The following is a 25,191-nucleotide window of genomic DNA, read 5'->3' as shown; positions in this document are numbered from 1 at the left end:
TCTGTTGAGTGTACCTGGTAAAGTGTATGGTAGAGTTATAATTGAAAGAATTAAGAGTAAGACGGAGAATAGGATAGCAGATGAACAAGGAGGCTTTAGGAAAGGTAGGGGGTGTGTGGACCAGGTGTTTACAGTGAAACATATAAGTGAACAGTATTTAGATAAGGCTAAAGAGGTCTTTGTGGCATTTATGGATTTGGAAAAGGCGTATGACAGGGTGGATAGGGGGGCAATGTGGCAGATGTTGCAAGTGTATGGTGTAGGAGGTAGGTTACTGAAAGCAGTGAAGAGTTTTTACGAGGATAGTGAGGCTCAAGTTAGAGTATGTAGGAAAGAGGGAAATTTTTTCCCAGTAAAAGTAGGCCTTAGACAAGGATGTGTGATGTCACCGTGGTTGTTTAATATATTTATAGATGGGGTTGTAAGAGAAGTAAATGCGAGGGTCTTGGCAAGAGGCGTGGAGTTAAAAGATAAAGAATCACACACAAAGTGGGAGTTGTCACAGCTGCTCTTTGCTGATGACACTGTGCTCTTGGGAGATTCTGAAGAGAAGTTGCAGAGATTGGTGGATGAATTTGGTAGGGTGTGCAAAAGAAGAAAATTAAAGGTGAATACAGGAAAGAGTAAGGTTATGAGGATAACAAAAAGATTAGGTGATGAAAGATTGAATATCAGATTGGAGGGAGAGAGTATGGAGGAGGTGAACGTATTCAGATATTTGGGAGTGGACGTGTCAGCGGATGGGTCTATGAAAGATGAGGTGAATCATAGAATTGATGAGGGAAAAAGAGTGAGTGGTGCACTTAGGAGTCTGTGGAGACAAAGAACTTTGTCCTTGGAGGCAAAGAGGGGAATGTATGAGAGTATAGTTTTACCAACGCTCTTATATGGGTGTGAAGCGTGGGTGATGAATGTTGCAGCGAGGAGAAGGCTGGAGGCAGTGGAGATGTCATGTCTGAGGGCAATGTGTGGTGTGAATATAATGCAGAGAATTCGTAGTTTGGAAGTTAGGAGGAGGTGCGGGATTACCAAAACTGTTGTCCAGAGGGCTGAGGAAGGGTTGTTGAGGTGGTTCGGACATGTAGAGAGAATGGAGCGAAACAGAATGACTTCAAGAGTGTATCAGTCTGTAGTGGAAGGAAGGCGGGGTAGGGGTCGGCCTAGGAAGGGTTGGAGGGAGGGGGTAAAGGAGGTTTTGTGTGCGAGGGGCTTGGACTTCCAGCAGGCATGCGTGAGCGTGTTTGATAGGAGTGAATGGAGACAAATGGTTTTTAATACTTGACGTGCTGTTGGAGTGTGAGCAAAGTAACATTTATGAAGGGGTTCAGGGAAACCGGCAGGCCGGACTTGAGTCCTGGAGATGGGAAGTACAGTGCCTGCACTCTGAAGGAGGGGTGTTAATGTTGCAGTTTAAAAACTGTAGTGTAAAGCACCCTTCTGGCAAGACAGTGATGGAGTGAATGATTGTGAAAGTTTTTCTTTTTCGGGCCACCCTGCCTTGGTGGGAATCGGCCGGTGTGATAACAGTTCATGACAGCAATTGCCCAGGGAGGTACTACCGTCCTGCCAAGTGAGTGTGAAATATGCACACTGACAAGTAAAGAGGCAGGGCCAGGAGCTGGGACTCAAACTCTGCAACCACAATTAGGTGAGTATCCATCTGGGTTTTCTTCTATTTTCTCAATGGTTCTTGTTCCTCTCTACTTCCTCTAATCTCCAGGGAGGAAGTGGAACAGAATTCTTCCTGTATAAGCCATGCATGTCATAAGAGGCAACTAAAATGCCAGGAGCAAGGGGCTAGTAACCCCTTCTCCTGTATAAATTATTAAATTCAAAAAGAGAAGCTTTCATTGCCCTTTTTATATGGTCAACTTTGGCTCGTACATCAGTTTATGTGCAGCCAACAGTAGCAAGCCTGGTTGATCAGGCTCTGATCCACTATGAGGCCTGGTCACAGATCATGCTGCAGTTGCATTGACCCCTGAAACCCTCTCCAGGTATGCCCTGCCTCAGTGGGATACATGACACCTGGTGAATGAACACCCAGTTCACACCCACACCACCATAATTATAGGGAAATACCACCCTGACTATAGGAAACGATTTTAACAAGGCTGTGGAAGCAGGGAGAGGCGGGTCCAGAAGCTGTGGCTCGATCCCTGCAACAACAGAGGCATCAGGATTGGATATAAAGTGCACAGTAAGCTAACCACTACCATCCACAGGATGGATATGAGGTGCACAATAAACTAGCCACTAATATAAATCTTTGCAATGAAATTGTTATGGCCACTGTATCACGGCTCTGAAGCCAGCGTTGGTCCCATAGTATAACGCCATGAGCTTAGCTCACTTAGATAAGCTGTGAGCAGTAAATCTGGGCCTAGGTAAGATAGAATGGGTCTATGTGGTAAGTGTAGAACGTATAAAAAAACCTGCCCCATGCAGTGCATAATCAGGAAAAACCTGTCACCGTGTTTGTAGTTTGTGGTGTATTTTTGTATGGTTTTTATGGATGTATTCTCCGTTTCTTGGTCTCATTTGATAGAACGGAAGATGTATTACAAAAATAGACATGATTTTGACTGGTTTGGGGACTGGAAGTAGCTTGAAATTGAGCTCAAATTAGTGGAAATGTTTGATTTTTGCCAATATTCCAGAGTACACAAATGATGTCACTTGTCCAATATGCATCCAACTGGCCAGTCTAATATGCAATTAGGAATGCACTGACATTATTTATACAATTATAAGATCGCAGTAGTCTGCATAACAGTAAGTCTATTTTTTGTGTGAATAAAAATCAAAATGAAAAGTAAGTGTAATATATAAGAAGGGCTAGTGAAGGAGAGACCTGGGGAGGGCTGGAGAGACCTGGGGAGGGCTGGAGAGCCCTGTGGGAGGCTGGAGAGAGCTGTGGGAGGCTGGAGAGACCTGTGGGAGGCTGGAGAGACCTGTGGGAGGCTGGAGAGACCTGTGGGAGGCTGGAGAGACCTGTGGGAGGCTGGAGAGACCTGTGGGAGGCTGGAGAGACCTGGGGAGGGCTGGAGAGACCTGGGGAGGGCTGGAGACCTGGGGAGGGCTGGAGAGACCTGTGGGAGGGCTGGAGAGACCTGTGGGAGGCTGGAGAGACCTGGGGAGGGCTGGAGAGACCTGGGGAGGGCTGGAGAGACCTGGGGAGGGCTGGAGAGACCTGTGGGAGGCTGGAGAGACCTGGGGAGGGCTGGAGAGACCTGGGGAGGGCTGGAGAGACCTGGGGAGGGCTGGAGAGACCTGGGGAGGGCTGGAGAGACCTGGGGAGGGCTGGAGAGACCTGGGGAGGGCTGGAGAGACCTGGGGAGGGCTGGAGAGACCTGGGGAGGGCTGGAGAGACCTGGGGAGGGCTGGAGAGACCTGTGGGAGGCTGGAGAGACCTGGGGAGGGCTGGAGAGACCTGGGGAGGGCTGGAGAGACCTGGGGAGGGCTGGAGAGACCTGGGGAGGGCTGGAGAGACCTGGGGAGGGCTGGAGAGACCTGGGGAGGGCTGGAGAGACCTGGGGAGGGCTGGAGAGACCTGGGGAGGGCTGGAGAGACCTGGGGAGGGCTGGAGAGACCTGGGGAGGGCTGGAGAGACCTGTGGGAGGCTGGAGAGACCTGGGGAGGGCTGGAGAGACCTGGGGAGGGCTGGAGAGACCTGGGGAGGGCTGGAGAGACCTGGGGAGGGCTGGAGAGACCTGGGGAGGGCTGGAGAGACCTGGGGAGGGCTGGAGAGACCTGGGGAGGGCTGGAGAGACCTGTGGGAGGCTGGAGAGACCTGGGGAGGGCTGGAGAGACCTGGGGAGGGCTGGAGAGACCTGGGGAGGGCTGGAGAGACCTGGGGAGGGCTGGAGAGACCTGGGGAGGGCTGGAGAGACCTGTGGGAGGCTGGAGAGACCTCGGGAGGGCTGGAGAGACCTGGGGAGGGCTGGAGAGACCTGGGGAGGGCTGGAGAGACCTGGGGAGGGCTGGAGAGACCTGGGGAGGGCTGGAGAGACCTGGGGAGGGCTGGAGAGACCTGGGGAGGGCTGGAGAGACCTGGGGAGGGCTGGAGAGACCTGGGGAGGGCTGGAGAGACCTGGGGAGGGCTGGGGAGGGCTGGAGAGACCTGTGGGAGGGCTGGAGAGACCTGGGGAGGGTTGGAGAGACCTGGGGAGGGCTGGAGAGACCTGGGGAGGGCTGGAGAGACCTGGGGAGGGCTGGAGAGACCTGGGGAGGGCTGGAGAGACCTGGGGAGGGCTGGAGAGACCTGGGGAGGGCTGGAGAGACCTGTGGGAGGCTGGAGAGACCTGGGGGACCTGGAGAGACCTGGGGAGGGCTGGAGAGACCTGGGGAGGAGACCTGGGGAGGGCTGGAGAGACCTGGGGACCTGTGGGAGGCTGGAGAGACCTGGGGGGCTGGAGCGACCTGGGGAGGGCGGGAGAGACTTGGGGAGGGCTGGAGAGACCTGTGGGAGGCTGGAGAGACCTGGGGAGGGCTGGAGAGACCTGTGGGAGGGCTGGAGAGACCTGGGGAAGGCTGGAGACCTGGGGAGGGCTGGACCCTGGGGAGACCTGGGGAGGGCTGGAGAGACCTGGGAGAGGGCTGGAGAGACCTGGGGAGGGCTGGAGAGACCTGGGGAGGGCTGGAGAGACCTGGGGAGGGCTGGAGAGACCTGGGGAGGGCTGGAGAGACCTGGGGAGGGCTGGAGAGACCTGGGGAGGGCTGGAGAGACCTGGGGAGGGCTGGAGAGACCTGGGGAGGGCTGGAGAGACCTGGGGAGGGCTGGAGAGACCTGGGGAGGGCTGGAGAGACCTGTGGGAGGCTGGAGAGACCTGGGGAGGGCTGGAGAGACCTGGGGAGGGCTGGAGAGACCTGTGGGAGGCTGGAGAGACCTGTGGGAGGGCTGGAGGACCTGGGGAGGGCGGGAGAGACCGGGGGAGGGCTGGAGAGACCTGGGGCCGGCTGGAGAGACCTGGGGACGGCTGGAGAGACCTGGGGAGGGCTGGAGAGACCTGGGGAGGGCTGGAGAGACCTGGGGAGAGACCTGGGGAGGGCTGGAGAGACCTGGGGAGGGCTGGAGAGACCTGGGGAGGGCTGGAGAGACCTGGGGAGGGCTGGAGAGACCTGGGGAGGGCTGGAGAGACCTGGGGAGGGCTGGAGAGACCTGGGGAGGGCTGGAGAGACCTGGGGAGGGCTGGAGGCTGGAGAGACCTGGGGAGGGCTGGAGAGACCTGGGGAGGGCTGGAGAGACCTGGGGAGGGCTGGAGAGACCTGGGGAGGGCTGGAGAGACCTGGGGAGGGCTGGAGAGACCTGGGGAGGGCTGGAGAGACCTGGGGAGGGCTGGAGAGACCTGGGGAGGGCTGGAGAGACCTGGGGAGGGCTGGAGAGACCTGGGGAGGGCTGGAGAGACCTGGGGAGGGCTGGAGAGACCTGGGGAGGGCTGGAGAGACCTGTGGGAGGCTGGAGAGACCTGGGGAGGGCTGGAGAGACCTGGGGAGGGCTGGAGAGACCTGTGGGAGGCTGGAGAGACCTGGGGAGGGCTGGAGAGACCTGGGGAGGGCTGGAGAGACCTGGGGAGGGCTGGAGAGACCTGGGGAGGGCTGGAGAGACCTGGGGAGGGCTGGAGAGACCTGGGGACCTGTGGGGGCTGGAGAGACCTGGGGAGGGCTGGAGAGACCTGGGGAGGGCTGGAGAGACCTGGGGAGGGCTGGAGAGACCTGGGGAGGGCTGGAGAGACCTGTGGGAGGCTGGAGAGCTGGAGAGACCTGGGGAGGGCTGGAGAGACCTGGGGAGGGCTGGAGAGACCTGGGGAGGGCTGGAGAGACCTGGGGAGGGCTGGAGAGACCTGGGGAGGGCTGGAGAGACCTGTTGGAGGGCTGGAGAGACCTGGGGAGGGCTGGAGAGACCTGGGGAGGGCTGGAGAGACCTGGGGAGGGCTGGAGAGACCTGGGGAGGGCTGGAGAGACCTGGGGAGGGCTGGAGAGACCTGGAGAGACCTGTGGGAGGGCTGGAGACCTGGGGAGGGCTGGAGAGACCTGGGGAGGGCTGGAGAGACCTGGGGAGGGCTGGAGAGACCTGGGGAGGGCTGGAGAGACCTGGGGAGGGCTGGAGAGACCTGGGGAGGGCTGGAGAGACCTGGGGAGGGCTGGAGAGACTGGGGAGGGCTGGAGAGACCTGTGGGAGGCTGGAGAGACCTGGGGAGGGCTGGAGAGACCTGTGGGAGGCTGGAGAGACCTCGGGAGGGCTGGAGAGACCTGGGGAGGGCTGGAGAGACCTGGAGAGGGCTGGAGAGACCTGGGGAGGGCTGGAGAGACCTGGGGAGGGCTGGAGAGACCTGGGGAGGGCTGGAGAGACCTGTGGGAGGCTGGAGAGACCTGGGGAGGGCTGGAGAGACCTGTGGAAGGCTGGAGAGAGAGGGCTGGAGAGACCTGGGGAGGCTGGAGAGACCTGGGGAGGGCTGGAGAGACCTGGAGAGTGCTGGAGGGACCTGAGGAGGGCTGGAGAGACCTGGGGAGGGCTGGAGAGACCTGGGGAGGGCTGGAGAGACCTGGGGAGGGCTGGAGAGACCTGTGGGAGGCTGGAGAGACCTGGGGAGGGCTGGAGAGACCTGGGGAGGCCTGGGGAGGGCTGGAGAGACCTGTGGGGAGGCTGGAGAGACCTGGGGAGGGCTGGAGAGACCTGTGGGGAGGGCTGGAGAGACCTGGGGAAGGCTGGAGAGACCTGGGGAGGGCTGGAGAGACCTCGGGAGGGCTGGAGAGACCTGGGGAGGGCTGGAGAGACCTGGGGAGGGCTGGAGAGACCTGGGGAGGGCTGTAGAGACCTGAGGACCTGGGGAGGCTGGAGAGACCTGGGGAGGGTTGGAGAGACCTGGGGAGGGCTGGAGAGACCTGGGGAGGGCTGGAGAGACCTGGGGAAGGCTGGAGAGACCTGGGGAGGGCTGGAGAGACCTGGGGAGGGCTGGAGAGACCTGTTGGAGGGCTGGAGAGACCTGGGGAGGGCTGGACAGACCTGGGGAGGGCTGGAGAGACCTGAGGAGGGCTGGAGAGACCTGGGGAGGGCTGGAGAGACCTGTGGAGGGCTGGAGAGACCTGGGGAGGGCTGGAGAGACCTGGGGAAGGCTGGAGAGACCTGTGGGAGGGCTGGAGAGACCTGTGGGAGGGCTGGAGACCTGTGGGAGGGCTGGAGAGACCTGGGGAGGGCTGGACAGACCTGGGGAGGGCTGGAGAGACCTGGGGAGGGCTGGAGAGACCTGTGGGAGGCTGGAGAGACCTGGGGAGGGCTGGAGAGACCTGGGGAGGGCTGGAGAGACCTGTGGGAGGCTGGAGAGACCTGGGGAGGGCTGGAGAGACCTGTGGGAGGGCTGGAGAGACCTGGGGAGGGCTGGAGAGGCCTGGGGAGGGCTGGAGAGACCTGGGGAGGGCTGGAGAGACCTGGTGCGGGCGGGAGAGACCTGGGGAGGGCGGGAGAGACCTGTGGGAGGGCTGGAGAGACCTGGGGAGGGCTGGAGAGACCTGTGGGAGGGCTGGAGACCTGGGGAGGGCTGGAGAGACCTGGGGAGGGCTGGAGAGACCTGTGGGAGGCTGGAGAGACCTGTGGGAGGCTGGAGAGACCTGGGGAGGGCTGGAGAGACCTGGGGAGGCCTGGAGAGACCTGGGGAGGCCTGGAGAGACCCGTGGAGGGCTGGAGAGACCTGGGGAGGGCTGGAGAGACCTGGGGAGGCCTGGAGAGACCTGGGGAGGGCTGGAGAGACCTGGGGAGGGCTGGAGAGACCTGGAGAGGGCTGGAGAGACCTGGGGAGGGCTGGAGAGACCTGGGGAGGGCTCGAGAGACCTGCGGAGGGCTGGAGAGACCTGGGGAGGGCTGGAGAGACCTGGGGAGGGCTGGAGAGACCTGGGGAGGGCTGGGGAGGGCTGGAGAGACCTGTGGGAGGGCTGGAGAGACCTGGGGAGGGCTGGAGAGACCTGTGGGAGGGCTGGAGAGACCTGGGGAGGGCTGGAGAGACCTGTGGGAGGCTGGAGAGACCTGTGGGAGGCTGGAGAGACCTGTGGGAGGCTGGAGAGACCTGTGGGAGGCTGGAGAGACCTGGGGAGGGCTGGAGAGACCTGTGGGAGGCTGGAGAGACCTGGGGAGGGCTGGAGAGACCTGTGGAAGGCTGGAGAGACCTGGGGAGGGCTGGAGAGACCTGTGGGAGGCTGGAGAGACCTGGGGAGGGCTGGAGAGACCTGTGGGAGGGCTGGAGAGACCTGGGGAGGGCTGGAGAGACCTGTGGGAGGCTGGAGAGACCTGTGGGAGGCTGGAGAGACCTGTGGGAGGCTGGAGAGACCTGGGGAGGGCTGGAGAGACCTGGGGAGGGCTGGAGACCTGGGGAGGCCTGGAGAGACCTGGGGAGGCCTGGAGAGACCTGGGGAGGCCTGGAGAGACCTGGGGAGGGCTGGAGAGACCTGGGGAGGCCTGGAGAGACCTGTGGGAGGCTGGAGAGACCTGGGGAGGGCTGGAGAGACCTGGGGAGGCCTGGAGAGACCTGGGGAGGGCTGGAGAGACCTGGGGAGGGCTGGAGAGACCTGGGGAGGCCTGGAGAGACCTGTGGGAGGCTGGAGAGACCTGGGGAGGGCTGGAGACCTGGGGAGGCCTGGAGAGACCTGGGGAGGGCTGGAGAGACCTGGGGAGGCCTGGAGAGTCCTGTGGGAGGCTGGAGAGTCCTGGGGAGGGCTGGAGAGACCTGGGGAGGCCTGGAGAGACCTGGGGAGGCCTGGAGAGACCTGGGGAGGCCTGGAGAGACCTGGGGAGGGTTGGAGAGACCTGGGAAGGGTTGGAGAGACCTGGGGAGGGTTGGAGAGACCTGGGGAGGCCTGGAGACCTGGGGAGGGCTGGAGACCTGGGGAGGGCTGTAGAGACCTGTGGGAGGCTGGAGACCTGGGGAGGGCTGGAGAGACCTGGGGAGGCCTGGAGAGACCTGGGGAGGGCTGGAGAGACCTGGGGAGGGCTGGAGAGACCTGGGGAGGGCTGGAGAGACCTGGGGAGGGCTGGAGAGACCTGGGGAGGCCTGGAGAAACCTGGGGAGGCCTGGAGAGACCTGGGGAGGCCTGGAGAGACCTGGGGAGGCCTGGAGACCTGGGGAGGCCTGGAGAGACCTGGGGAGGCCTGGAGAGACCTGGGGAGGCCTGGAGAGACCTGGGGAGGCCTGGAGAGACCTGGGAAGGCCTGGAGAGACCTGGGGAGGCCTGGAGAGACCTGGGGAGGCCTGGAGAGACCTGGGGAGGTCTGGAGAGACCTGGGGAGGCCTGGAGAGACCTGGGGAGGCCTGGAGAGACCTGGGGAGGCCTGGAGAGACCTGGGGAGGGCTGGAGAGACCTGGGGAGGGCTGGAGAGACCTGGGGAGGCCTGGGGAGGCCTGGAGAGACCTGAGGAGGCCTGGAGAGACCTGGGGAGGGCTGGAGAGACCTGGGGAGGGCTGGAGAGACCTGGGGAGGCCTGGAGAGACCTGGGGAGGCCTGGAGAGACCTGGGGAGGCCTGGAGAGACCTGGGGAGGCCTGGAGAGACCTGGGGAGGCCTGGAGAGACCTGGGGAGGCCTGAAGAGACCTGGGGAGGCCTGGAGAGACCTGGGGAGGGCTGGAGAGACCTGGGGAGGCCTGGAGAGACCTGGGGAGGCCTGGAGAGACCTGAGGAGGTCTAGAGAGACCTGGGGAAGCATGGAGAGACCTGGGGAGGCCTGGTGATGTGACTAATTAACAGAGAAAATGTTATTGTAGTGCCAGGAATGTCTGCATTGTTTATTCTTGACCCTATTTTGATATTGGCCTTTCTTGAATTTTGTGTGAAACTGACCAAATTACCAATTTCTGATCACTTGATTGGGTAGCTGAAATAGGTAAATGGGTGGTTTCTTGTACAGTGAACCCCCGACTTACTAAGGCCTCATCTTACGATAAAATCGACTTACGAAGCGTTTCATTGTAAAGTAATTCCCGACATATGAACAAAAACTTGACTTGCATCATTCGTCCCAAATGCGTCCACATGTCCCGTCTGGCCTGAGCGCGCCTTAGTTGCCCTGCCTTCAGTTAGTGTGCCAGTGTTTACAAGCCAGTGAGGTCGCGTCCACGCATACATTTGATACATTTTGTATTATTCCAGTGTTTTTAGTGCTTGTAACTGCTAAATAAGCCACCATGGGCCCAAAGAAAGCTTCTAGTGCCACCCCGGTGGTAAAAAGAGTGAAAATTACTATAGAAATGAAGAGAGATAATCACAAAATATGAGAGTGGAGTGCATGTCTCCGAGCTGGCCAGGTTGTACAACAAACCCCAATTAACCATCACTACTATCTTGGCCAACAAAAAGGCAATCAAGGAAGCTGTTGTTGCAAAAGGTGCAAGTATCTTTTCGAAACACAGATCGCAAGTACTCGAAGATGCTGAGAGACTGTTATTGGTGTGGCTAAACGAAAAACAGATATCAGGAGATAGCATCTCTCAAGCAATCATATGTGAAAAGGCAAGGCAGTTGCATGATGATTTAATTAAAAAAATGCCTGCAACTAGTGGTGATGTGAGTGAATTTAAGGCCAGCAAAGGTTGGTTTGAGAGATTTAAGAATCGTAGTGGCATACACAGTGTGGTAAGGCATGGTGAGGCTGCCAGTTCAGACAAAAAAGCAGCTGAAAAATATGTGCAGGAATTCCAGGGGTACATAGAGGCTGAAGGATTGCAACCCCAACAAGTGTTTAATTGTGACGAAACAGGCCTGTTTTGGAAGAAAATGCCAAACAGGACCTACATTACACAGGAAGAAAAAGCACTCCCAGGACACAAGCCTATGAAGGACAGGGTTACTTTAACGTGTAGTAATGCTAGTGCGGATTGCAGAGTGAAGCCTCTACTCGTGTATCACTCTGAAACTCCCAGTGTTTTCAGGAAAAACAATGTCATCAAGGTTAATTTGTGTGTGATGTGGAGGGCAAACAGTAAGGCATGGGTCACTAGGGACATTTTCTATGACTGGTTTTACCATGTGTTTGGCCCCACTGTGAAAAATTACCTCCAGGAAAATAAATTGAACCTTAAGTGCCTCCTGGTATTAGACAATGCTCCTGCTCATCCTTCAGACTTGCCAGAGCGAACTTCGTGGGACTTGAGTTTTATCAAAGTGAAATTCTTGCCTCCTAATACCACTCCTCTCCTCAAGCCCATGGACCAGCAGGTCATTTCAAATTTCAAAAAACTGTACACCAAAGCAATGTTTCAAAAGTGCTTTTAAGTGACCTCAGACATTCGATTGACCCTAAGAGACTTTTGGAAAGATCACTTTAGTATCCTCAATTGCATAAACCTTATAGGTAAGGCTTGGGAGGGAGTGACTTGCAGGACTTTGAACTCTGCTTGGAGAAAACTGTGGCCAGAATATATACAAGAGAGGGATTTTGAAGGGTTTGGGGCTAACCCTGAGGAGCCTATGCCAGTTGTGGAATCTATTATGGCATTGGGGAAGTCCATGGGGTTGGAGGTTAGTGGGGAGTATGTGGAAGAGTTGGTGGAGGAGGACAATGAAGAACTAACCACTGATGAGCTGCAAGAGCATCTGCAACAGCAAGAGGCTGCAACTGAGGAAACTGCTGCAGGGAAGGGGAGAGAGAAATTGAGGAAGTTGCCTTCTTCAACGATTAAGGAAATGTGTACAATGTGGTCAAAGGTGCAAACTTTTATGGAGGAAAATCACCCTGACACAGCTATTGCAAGCCGTACTGGTGACTTTTACAATGACAATGTTGTGAACCACTTTAGGAAAATCTTAAAGGAACGTGAGGTACAGAGCTCTATGGACAGAGGTCCAGTGACTCTCAAGTTGTTCCCAGTGGCATTAAAAGAAGGGAAGTAACCCCAGAAAATGACTTGCTACCTAAAGTCCTTATGGAAGGGGATTCCCCTTCCAAAAATTAATACACTTCCACCTCCCCTCCTCCCATCTCATCACACAGCACTACATCTTCAATAAAGGCAAGTGTCATTTATTCTTCATTTGGTACAGTACGTATATTGCGCATGTATCCTTCTTTTTGTGTGTAGGAAAATGTATATTTCATGTGTTAAATTTTTTTTTTCATACTTTTGGGTGTCTGGAACAGATTAATTGGATTTCCATTATTTCTTATGGGGAAAATTAATTTGACTTACGATAATTTCGTCTAACGATGAGCTCTCTGGAACGGATTAATATCCTAAGTCAGGGGTTCACTGTAATCAGTTGCAAGAATAAAAGGAATACTAGCGAAATAGCCATGAGTTTGATCAACTGGAACAATGGAATTGGCCCAATATAGGGCTCAAAGTGGGCGAAATCACCGATGCATAAATATTGCTGAGACCGCTAACTTTGCAAGGGCATAATTCCACAAGTTTTCAGTCAAATTTTGTACTTTTGACTTCATTACCTCCAGAAAAAGTTTATCATTTCAAATGAAAAATATTTCGTTTTTTAAATTCTTCGACACTGGGATCAAGTTTGTGATCAGGGGTCACAACACTGAAAGGGTTAAAATTCCAATGCCTAGATGTGTTTCAGGACCCTTTACTGAAACAAGCTGCTGGCTGAACCAACGAGGGGAAATAATTGGCAGAATTTCGTTCAGAAAAACAAAGAAAATCCTTGGATTTCCTTTGAAGATTACGAAGGAACCTGATGCCAGTTATCACAAATCCACTGCATTCACCACTGACTGGAACAATACACAAATAACCCACACATGGGGGCACTTAGAAGTTTTGGTCCAACTTTGACCATTAGCTAGTTAATAGTCCAAGTTGAACCCACTACTGCTGATGCCAGAAATCTTGGGTAGTAGTGAATACCATACAGTAGTGGCCTGGTATTCCTGGGTGATATCTTCCAAGAACTACCGTGGATGTCCGAAACCACGGATAGTTGCAAACTCTAAATATAATTCTTTTTCATTTACATACATATATATAACAAAGTTTAATTGATAACTTATGCACAATAAGTAGGGAATTAGCACTTGGGAAGCACTTCACAGCTTCTCTTAGGCTTTGAACAACTTTCACCATCACTACTTTTGCACTTTAAGGCCATTATTAAGCAAAATTTAGGCTTATTTTCAGGACAGGGTAAGCTATGGATAACTGAAACCACAAAAAACTGGATCTGTGGATACAGGGGCTTCACTGTACAATAGCAAGACTTATACGTCCCAGATTTTCATTCTGGGGATTACAATGGGTTTAGAAACACCTGTCATGTGTGTACCAGGGTAACGAAGAGAACCGTCAGTCTGACAGCCTTCTAAACACGTATACAGGTGCTCCTCACTTAACGACCTACCTGTTCAACCCTTAAACTGTCCAAACAAATTTACGTTCACATGCGTAGTGCTCCAAAGGTAGATCTACGTTTTTTTACACATTTTCAAAAAAACACAAAAAAAAAGTAGATCAAAGTTTTTTTTTACACGTTTTCAAATGTAAAAAAAAGATCTAATTTTTTTACATACTTTCAAATGTTGAAAAAACGTAGATCTACGTTTGGACAGTTTAAGGGTTAATAACCACTTGGATTTATGACCAGCTCTCCAACCAGTATGCAAACCTAAGTAATGTATATTAGAGATGATTTCCTCTATTCTGTTTATTACAATATACAGTACACTACTGTATAAACATTTAAAAATACAGTGGACCCCCGCATAACGATCACCTCCGAATGCGACCAATTACGTAAGTGTATTTATGCAAGTGCGTTTGTACGTGTATGTTTGGGGGTCTGAAATGGACTAATCTACTTCACAATATTTCTTATGGGAACAAATTCGGTCAGTACTGGCACCTGAACATACTTCTGGAATGAAAAAATATCGTTAACCGGGGGTCCACTGTATACTAAAAATGTTATAAATGGTGCAAAAGTGACATTAAAACAATATCAAAAGACAGTTGACACAAACCCACTACAAGTACAGTATATATGCTCCTCACTTAATGACCAATTCACTTACCAACCTCCTCTTATACAGTGGACCCCCGCATAACGATTACCTCCGAATGCGACCAATTATGTAAGTGTATTTATGTAAGTGCGTTTGTACGTGTATGTTTGGGGGTCTGAAATGGACTAATCTACTTCACAATATTTCTTATGGGAACAAATTCGGTCAGTACTGGCACCTGAACATACTTCTGGAGTGAAAAAATATCGTTAACCGGGGGTCCACTGTATTAATAATAATTTTATTTTAGAATGATACATGTTTGTACAAAGGAGTATAACAATTGGGTGTACAATGTCAAAAACCCCTTTATATGCAGAGCATTTCAGGCAAACTTAAGACTAACTTAAGAGTAATAAGGCAATAACAGTGCAGTAATTGTATATATGGTCACTAGGCGAGTCAGAATGAACACAAGAGAACGCAACTCAGTCATTAACTGAGGAGTACCCGTACATGCTGCCCAAACACATTTCCTATTGTAAACTGAATTATAATTTTTTTGCTATCTTTCTACTACAAATTTTTCTAAATTGCAATTTCTTACCTCATTTTTTTAATAATACATAATTAAAACTGACCGTTCTATAACCCATGTCTTGTTAATAGCAGTCTACATTAGCATAAGCGAAACTCCAGTTTCACTTATCCGCAGTTTACTGAGGCCCGAAAATAACCTTTAATTTTTAAAATGTAATTTTTAAAAATTACATTTAAAAATTACATTCCAAAAATACAGTGGACCCCCGATTAACGATATTTTTTCATTCCAGAAGTATTTTCAGGTGCCAGTACTGACCGAATTTGTTCCCATAAGGAATATTGTGAAGTAGATTAGTCCATTTCAGACACCCAAACATACACGTACAAACGCACTTATATAAATACACTTACATAATTGGTCACATTAGGAGGTGATCGTTAAGCGGGGGTCCACTGTACCTTTAAAAATTACAGTGGTACCACGAGATTCGAAACCCTTCAACTCGAACAATTATGTAAGTGTATTATTGTAAGTGCTTTTGTAAGTGTATTTTTGGCGGTCTGACACCGACTAACCTAACTTACATTATTTCTTGTGGGAACAAATTCGTCCAGTATCGGCACTTGAACAGTCTTCTGGAACAAATTAAGTTCGAAACTCGAGGTACCACTGTACATTCCAAAATTACCTTTAAAAATTACATTCTAAAATTACCTTTAAAAGTACATTTTAAAATTACCTTTAAAAATTACCTTTCAAAATTACTTGTAAAAATTATATTTCAAAATTACCTTTCAAAATAACATTTTTAAATTACCTTTAAAAATTATCTTTAAAATTACTTTTAAACATTACCTTTCAAAATTACTTGTAAAAATTACATTTCAAAACTACCTTTAAAATTACCTTTAGAAATTACTTGTAAAAAATAAATTTTAAAATTTTAAAAATTAAATTTTTAAATTTTAAAATTTTAAAATTATATTTAAAAATTACTTTTAAAAATTACATTTTAAAATAACTTCTAAAAATTATATTTTAAAATAACTTTTAAAAAATACTTTTAAAAATTATAAAATTCTAAAAATTACCTTTAAAAATTACTTCTAAAAAATTACATTTCAAAATTACTTTTAAAAAATTACTTTTTAAAATTACCTTTAAAATATATTTTTTATAATACCTTTAAAAATTACTTTTAAAATAACATAAGAGTGTACAATAAAACACATAAAAGAGGGGTAACTAACATAATATATAAAAGGGGTAACTAAAGTAATAAACACACACACAAGAGGGGCAACTAAGGTAATAAACATTTACAAGGGTAACTAAAGTAAATATTGCTGAGAGTGGAGCAAGTATTGAAGACGTAACACACAAGAGGGGTAACTAATGTAATATAACACCCAAGATGGGTAACTAAGGTAATATAACACACAAGATGGGTAACTAAGGTAATATAACACACAAGATGGGTAACTAAGGTAATATAACACACAAGATGGGTAACTAATGTAATATAACACCCAAGATGGGTAACTAAGGTAATATAACACACAAGATGGGTAACTAAGGTAATATAACACATAAGATGGGTAACTAAGGTAATATAACACACACAAGAAGGGTAAATAAGGTAATATAACACACAAGAGGGGTAACTAAGGTAATATAACACACAAGATGGGTAACTAAGGTAATATAACACACAAGATGGGTAACTAAGGTAATATAACACACACAAGATGGGTAACTAAGGTAATATAACACACAAGGGGGTAACTAAGATAATATAACACACACAAGATGGGTAACTAAGGTAATATAACACACAATAGGGGTAACTAAGGTAATATAGCACACACAAGATGGGTAACTAAGGTAATACAGTATAACACAAGATGGGTAACTAAGGTAATATAACACACAAGAGGGGTAACTAAGGTAATACAGTGGACCCCCGCTTAACGATCACCTCCTAATGTGACCAATTATGTAAGTGTATTTATATAAGTGCGTTTGTACGTGTATGTTTGGGGGTCTGAAATGGACTAATCTACTTCACAATATTCCTTATGGGAACAAATTCGGTCAGTACTGGCACCTGAACATACTTCTGGAATGAAAAAATATTGTTAATCGGGGGTCCACTGTATAACACACAAGATGGGTAACTAAGGTAATATAACACAAGATGGGTAACTAAGGTAATATAACACAAGATGGGTAACTAAGGTAATATAACACACACTAGATGGGTAACTAAGGTAATATAACACACACTAGATGGGTAACTAAGGTAATATAACACACACTAGATGGGTAACTAAGGTAATATAACATACACAAGATGGGTAACTAAGGTAATATAACACACAAGATGGGTAACTAAGGTAATATAACACACAAGATGGGTAACTAAGGTAATATAACACACACTAGATGGGTAACTAAGGTAATATAACACACACAAGATGGGTAACTAGGTAATATAACACACAAGAAGGGTAACTAAGGTAATATAACACACAATATGGGTAGCTAAGGTAATATAACACACAAGAGGGGTAACTAAGGTAATATAACACATAAGATGGGTAACTAGGGTAATATAACACACACAAGATGGGTAACTAAGGTAATAACACAAGAGGGGTAACAAAGGTAATATAACACACTAGAGGGTAACTAAGGTAATAACACACACACACAAGAGGGGTAACTAAGGTAATGTAACACACAAGAGGGGTAACTAAGGTAATAACACACACACGAGGGGCAACTATTGCAATATAACACACAAGAGGGGTAACTAGGGTAATAACACAAGAGGGGTCACTAAGGTAATAACACACACAAGAGTGGTAACTAAGGTAATATAACACACATAAGAGGGGTAACTAAGGTAATAATAGTGTGCAAAAGGGGTAACTAAGGCAATATAACATGCACAAGAGGAGTAACTAAGGTAATAATGTGTGCAAAAGGGGTAACTAAGGCAATATAACACACACAAGAGGGGTAACTTAGGCAATAATATGTACACGAGGGGTAACTTAGGCAATAATACATACAAGAGGGGTAACTAAAGTAAACATCGCTCAGAGTGGAGCAAGGGTTGAAGATATAACACAACTCACTGAGCGGTTGCGGGCAGATGTGGGGTTCAAATGTCCATAAGGATACCCACACTTTTGAGCCTTGGCAGTGTTGCTGTGGGTACAGTGACGCAGTGATGTCCTCAGTGTCTGTGGTTCAAGACCCGGTTGACTCTCCCTTGCCATCTGTGGGGTACAGCAAGCCTGGGTCAGTGGATAGAGATTCAACTTGAAGTGTGTTAGGGTTGTGGAGAATTGATGGGGAGGTGAGGGACTGATCCCCTCAAACAACTTCAATCATCTCTAAAATATTCAAGACTGAGGGACTGACCCCTGTAACTATGTACTGCACTTCTAAAAGGTGCTCCTCGACTTACAATGTTATTACATTTTGACTAACCCATTGTAAGTTGAAAATATCGTAAGTTGAGAATATTGCGAGTCGAATATGATATGGTAAATAAATAAGTCAATAAATAAGTAGTGTCAGTGAATAAGTCAATAAACAAATAATTATTGTAACTAACTAAATGCCAGTATTGAAAATTCAATAAATGAACATAAGTTAGGGACTTGCTGCCTTCATGGTGGATAATTATTTTAGTTTTCATCTCCAAAGCTATTGTTGCCACGCCATCGTAAAGCTGAACCAATGTAAAGTTGAAATACGTATTGAAATATCATTAGTCAAACCATCATAAAGTAAAAATTTCATGTTGAACCATCGTAAAGTCAAAATATCATAAGTCAAACTCTTGTAAAGTCAAAATTTCATAAGATGAGCCATCGTAAAGTCAAAAATTCATAAGTTAACCCATCGTAAAGTCAAAATTTCTTAAGTTGTACCACTGAAATATCCTAAGTCGAACCATGTAAAGTCAAACCATAAAGTTGGAATATCATAAGTCTAACCATTGTAAAGTCAAAATATCGTAAGCTGAACCATTATTATCCCTTAAACTGTCCAAACGTAGATCTACGTTTTTTCAACATTTGAAAATATTTAAAAAAGCATAGATCTTCTATTTTTTTTTTTTTTACATTTTTAAATTACCTTTCAAAATGTTATTTTGAAAGGTAATTTAAAAATGTAATTTTTAAAGCTAATTTTGAAATATAATTTTTACAAGTAATTTTGAAAGGTAATTTTTAAAGGTAATTTTAAAATGTACTTTTAAAGGTAATTTTAGAATGTAATTTTTAAAGGTAATTTTTTACATTTTTTTTTGTTATTTTGGAAAAAGGTATAAAAATGTAGATCTACTTTTAGAGTGCTACGTATGTGAATGTAGATTTATGTTTGGACAGTTTAACCCTTAAATGGTCCAAACGTATATATACGTTTTTTCAACATCTGAAAGTATGAAAAAAATGTAGATTTTTTTTTTGTTTTACATGTGAAAACATGTAAAAAAACTTTTATCTACATTTTTTTTTGTTATATTTGAAAATGTGTAAAAAAAGTAGATCTACTTTTGTAGCACTACGAATTTGAACGTCGATCTGTTTGGACCGTTTAACCCTTTGAGGGTCGACAGGCCCTCTCCGAGACTCGTTCTCAGGGTCGGCCAAATTTAAAAAAAAAAATAATAATTTTTTCTTATGAAAAGATAGAGAATCTTTTCCCGATCATAATGACACCAAAAATATGAAATTTGATGGAAAACTTACGGAATTATGCTCTCGCGAAGTTAGCGGTCTCGGCGATGTTTACGGATCGGCGATTTTGCCCACTTTGAGCCCCATTTTCGGCCAGTTTCACTGTACTAGTCAACAAAAAACATGAATATTTTGCTAGAACTCCATTTTTTCTATTGAATGAGTGCAAGAAACCACCCATTTACCAATTTCAACTATCCAGTACAGTGGACAGAATTTAGCAATTTTGCCAATTTCACACAAATTTCAAAAGATGCCAATTTCCGAATAGGGTCCAGAACAAATAAGAAATACATTCCTGGCACTAAAATGACATTTCCTCTGTTCATTAGTCACGTCTCAAGGCCCCTCTTACATTCTTTTGCTTTCCACTTTGAATTTTTATTCTCACAAAAAATAGAAGATTTACTGTTATGCAGACTACTGCATTAGTGTAAAAAATGGTATGAATCATATTGGCGCACTTGCAAAAGAATATTAGACTCACCAGTTGACGTGTATTGGACGCTTGGCATGATTTGTTTACTTTTGAACTTTGGTAAAAATCGAACATTTCTGCTACTTTGAGCTCAATTTCAAGGTACTTTTGATTGTAAAACCAGTCGAAATCATCTCAATTTCTATGATATGCCTTCCATTCTATAAAATGAGACCAAGAAAACTAGAATACAACAATAAATACCATACGAAAATACAGTGCAAAGTCGCTGTTTTATTCCAAAAAAAACGGTCAAAGTTTTTTTTTTTCTCATTATGCACTGTGTGCACACTGACCACATAGACCCATTCTTTCATATGGAGGCCTACCAGCTTTCTCCCACTAGATTTGAGGGCGTTAGAATTTAAGCATACTAGTACGTCAAAAACCCTGGGTCGTAAGCCGTACTAGTACGTCCGAAACCCTCAAAGGGTTAAGGGTTAAAGGTCAAGCAGGAAGCATCTGTAATGGACAAAATTTGCTGGTTAAACTGTGCTTCTGATACCTTAACCCTTTGAGGTCCCAGACCCTTGATCAGAGACTTGTCCATACGGCCCAAAAATTAAAAAAAAAAAAAAAAAAAAAAAAAGTCACTTTTTCTTATGAAATGGTAGAGAATCTTTTTTTCTGAAGGTAACAAAACAAAAAGTATGAAATTTAAAAGAAAAACTGACAATTACGAATTTTGCTGTGTCAGCAATATTTATGTGATTCTGCCCACTTTGATGCCTATTTTAGGCCAATTACACTGTTCCAGTTGACCAAATTCTTAGTTATTTTGCAAGTATGTCTTCCATTTTAGCAAATGAGCACAAGAAACTGCCCAGTCAACTATTTCAGTTACCCAATAAAGTGATCAGAAAATGATAATTTGGCCAATTTTCCACAAATTTCAAAATATTCTCATTTCAAAATAGGGTTCAGAATAAACAATGCCGGCATTCCTGGCACTAAAATAACATTTCCTCTCTTCATTAGTTACATTTCCAGGATTTACACAAATTCCATTTTGATTTTTTATTCACACAAAAAATAGAAGATTTACTGTTATGCAATATTGTAATAATTGTATAAACAATATCAGCGCATTCATGAACACATATTGGATTCACCAGTTGACATGTATCGGACATGTGATGTGATTTGTTTACTCTTGAACATCAGCAAAAATTGAATATTTCTGCTACTTAGAGCTCAATTTCAATCTATTTTCAGTCCTAAAACCAGTCAAAATTATCTCTATTTCTGTAGTTTCCATTCTATCAAACGAGACCAAGAAACCATGAATATAACCATAAAAACTATATGAAAATAAACTGCAAAGTTGCCGTTTTAAACCAAAAACACGGCTGCAGTTTTTTCTTGTTATGCACTGCGTGGGGCAGGAATTTTTTTATATGGTGCACACTTACGACATAGACCCATTCTCTCATATCAAGGCCCAAATTTACCCCTGACACCTTATCTGAGTGAGCTGAGCTCACTCAGATAAAGTGGTTAATGTACAAGTGGTTAATGTACAGTATTTCTTGTAATATACAAGTACAGTACTCCTTAACTTATAAATGTTCAACTTTATGATGGTTCAACTTTATGATGGTTCAACTTTATGATGGTTCAACTTTATGATGGTTCAACTTTATGATGGTTCAACTTTATGATGGTTCAACTTTATGATGGGTCAACTTTATGATGGTTCAACCTTATGATGGTTCAACTTTACAATGGTTCAACTTTACAATGGTTCAACTTTACAATGGTTCAACTTTACAGTGGTTCAACTTTACAATGGTTCAACTTTACAATGGTTCAACTTTACAATGGTTCAACTTTACAATGGTTCAACTTTACAATGGTTCAACTTCACAATGGTTCAACTTCACAATGGTTCAACTTTACAATGGTTCAACTTATATTTCAACTTTAAAATGGTGCATCAGCAATAACTTTGGAGATGAAACTTAAGATAATTAGCAGCATGAAGGCTGCAAGTCCTTAACTTGTATTCACTTGTTGACTTTTCAATACTGGTATGTATTTAGTTAGTTACACTAATTAGTTATTTACTAATTCACTGATGCTAGTTATTTGTTCAACTTACGATATTCTCGACTTGACGATTCTCAACTTAAAAATTGTAATGCCACAACTGCAGCCCAATCGTGTTGTGATTTTGAGTCGCGATGGCGGCTTTGAGGGGCCTTGGGCTAGAGCACAACACAGTCACACTGGTGTGGGATTCATCTGTGAAAATGTGGTGTATAGAAATACACAATACTAACTTCTCTATATTGTATAGAAATGCACAATATTACCCTTCCTATGGTGTATAGAAATGCACATAACTGTATGAATCGTATTACAGGTAGCTGGTCCAATTGTTAGCACACTAGCCATGGATTCAAACCCTTACCCATTCCCAGGCTTAATATCACCAGTGTATTGTATGAGTTTTCGACATCGGTCCGATTGACGGAGGCTCGGACAGTCAATTTCCACCCATCAGATGGGCTAAATTGCAATTGAAGAAACGAAAATGAATGGCATAAAGTATCACAGGAGAGTTGAATGTGGTACAGTTGATCATCAACTGGTCATCAATCAACTGGATCTGGCTCTTGTTTGATCCACTGCCTAAGCAGACACAGTTCAAAGGAATGATCATCTATAGAGGGCCATATAAACAGGTAATATTCAACTGCTGGAAATAAAGTGGACCCTCCCACCACCTCCACTTGATTGATCAATCCGCTGTATGTCCTGAAAATTGAATAAAAAATGGATATTACTGATGGTGTGCAATGCTGACAGATTGAATTTTGTAATACAGCCTCTCCTCATTTAATGAGAGAGTTCCGTTCCTATGACCATGTCGTTAAGGGTAGATTCAGGGTTCCCGCGCGCGGAGCAAAAAAAATCGAAAATATATGAAAAATGAGTTATTGTTACCAAAAAATAGCTGAACTTTCTGGCTACACGCTGGTATAATTATTATCCTTGTACGATGTTTCTAAAAGGAATTACAGCCATTTATAACAGGCATGGTGACAGCGCTGATGCAACATATTGCGTAAGAAGCGCTGACTCGGCTTTGTTGACGTTTTTGTTACATTTTTCCCCGTGTTATTTTTATCGTTTTCGTATATCTTTATGTCTAATATAATACAAATTCACCATCTGAGATCATTCCCGAGTGGGCGGAGCTAATATGGTCACGGCACCAATCGGGAACCCCTGGGAATAGTGCACAAAATGGCCGACACCTCCAGCCAACAAAATATTCCATACCCACGCTAATATCAATTATAAGGCTTATTTATCTATCACAATTGATCTATTATGATATAATGCAATATAATAATAGCATATAAACATAAAAAGTACACCTTAAAAAAAAATATATAGCATAATATGACGCCCCAAGGAAAAAATTTCTATCGATATTTCCCCTGAAGGTGAAGAGAGGGTCCGTTCTCTCATCAGTGATGAGAGAAAATGGATTTACAATGGTTAACTGTAATAAACACTCGTAGGTCGCACAAAAAGTGTAAAATAAAGCGAATTTTTCGAGGAAAAAAATTATTTCCCGGGCAACGGGGTGCCGCGCGCTTCGGCCTATATCTCGAAAGTAACTTGTTTACCTATTTATGGGAAGATCACCTTTATTTATGATTGAATTGACTTGATTTCTCACAACAAACATAGGAGAATGATTGCTTTACGAGGTAGCGATCGTGTTTCCGAACTATCCAAAATATTTTTAGATTTATGTGAACAACAAGGCCGACATCTTCCAATATATCAAAAAAGTTATGAAACTTTATTTTTTTTTAGCATGAAGATAAGGTTTATTTTAGAATTGAAATCGACATTTGATGGAATTAGAGGTGTTCTATCAGCAGCAAGTGTCAACACCACTTTTCCAAGTACCACTGAGAAGGACTCCCCTGCCAAATGTAATTTTTCGTAAATTTTGCATATTTCATTTCCTTTTTGGCCGATATGATTGAAACTTCAGCAAAGGCTCTTTAATATAAGCTTCTAATAGTACACCAAAAATGAACGTAATCGGTTCATAAAAAAAATGTCGTTAAAATGCGGACCGCTGCCGTCCTTAAACGAATTCATCACTAAGCGAGGAGCATACTATAATGGTAGTGAATTTGTGTCAACCATCATTGATATTGTTTTAATGTCACCTTTGCATCATTTATAACATTTCTGGTATATTCTTAAATGTTTATACAGTAGTGTACTGTATACTGAAATAAACAGAACAGAGGAAATCAGTTCTAATATACATGTACATTATTTAGGTATAAATACTGATCAGAGAGCCCGTCGTAAGTCCGAGGCGCCGGTAAACGAGTATGGTGCTAAATGAAGAGAGGCTGTATCTGCGTTTCCTTAACCAGTGGCTTCAACAGTCCGATACTGACAGTGGAAGATAAGGTTATCAGTCCCCCAGATACTTACTGACTGCTAGGTGAGCACTGACAGCAGGTGTAAGGTAACTAACACCCAGATACCTACTTACTTTTTAAGTGAACAGGGACAGCAGGTGTCTTAAGGAAACACATCCTAATGTTTTCACCCGTACCAGGTGCATACACACAAATTTAGACTCAGACGCTATATTTCAGCATGACACAATGTTTGAACACAGGTGAATGGCATCTGGGTGTGCATGCAGAAAGTCCCTTAATATGTAAAGTATTTCAGACAAACTTAACCCTCTCTTAAAACTAATAAGGCAATAACTGCCTAAGAGTTGATTGGTAACCGAACTGGTCGTTAAGTGAGGAGCATACTATACTGGTAGTGGGTTTGTGTCAACCATCTTTAGATATTTTTTTAATGTCACCTTTGCACCATTTATAACATTTCTTGTATATTTTAAAATACACTCTCTCCTCACTTAATGACGGAGTTCCGTTCCTAAGACCAAGTCGGTAAATGAATTCGTCACTAAGTGAGAAGCATACTATAATGGTAGTGGGGTTTGTCTCGACCATCTTTGATACTGTTTTAATGTTATCTTTGTGCCATTTATAGCACTTCTGGTATATTTTTAAATGCTTATAGTGTACTGTATATTGTAATAAACAGAAGAGAGGAAATTAGCTCTAATATACATTACTTAGGTATGCATATTGGTCAAATAGCCTGTCGTAAGTCGGAGTCGTCGGTAAATGAGTGTCACTAAGTAAGGAGAGGCTATATATTAGGGTTATAACTTTTTTACAACGTAATATTCCTGTACCTTAATTAGATGAACTTTTGCCTAAAAGCAAAGCAATGACCTTTCATATCAATATCATTTTAGAAAATGTCGCCCCTGAATTAAAAAAACGAGTAACAAAAACAAGTAACTTGAATGCATATTGCATGTAATATTAATAGCAAATAAAACAGCTTACAGCATCATTGTTATCATGTTTGTATATTACTACTTATTGCTTAGAATAAACCG

At 45.7% G+C, this 25,191-nt stretch overlaps 1 protein-coding gene across 5 annotated transcripts in view; it reads right to left on the bottom strand.

The window, feature by feature from the left end:
- Positions 1-25,191, bottom strand: part of LOC128704721 (uncharacterized protein CG5902) — a 107,905-nt gene that overhangs the window by 66,948 nt on the left and 15,766 nt on the right. For 4 of the 5 annotated variants that reach the window (XM_070092771.1, XM_070092778.1, XM_053799870.2 and 1 more), the window contains exon 2: positions 17,624-17,767. In XM_070092771.1, the coding sequence (XP_069948872.1) occupies positions 17,624-17,767 (144 nt within the window). Of the gene's footprint in view, positions 1-17,623; positions 17,768-21,819; positions 21,963-25,191 lie in introns of all 5 variants that reach the window. The other variant, XM_053799877.2, reaches the window with a different exon arrangement.

This window comes from Cherax quadricarinatus, chromosome 3 (assembly GCF_038502225.1).
Source record: "Cherax quadricarinatus isolate ZL_2023a chromosome 3, ASM3850222v1, whole genome shotgun sequence".
NCBI classification, from domain to species: Eukaryota; Metazoa; Arthropoda; class Malacostraca; order Decapoda; family Parastacidae; genus Cherax; species Cherax quadricarinatus.
The sequence above is the reverse complement of the archived record's forward strand: the minus strand, read 5'-3'. Positions and strand labels throughout refer to the sequence as shown.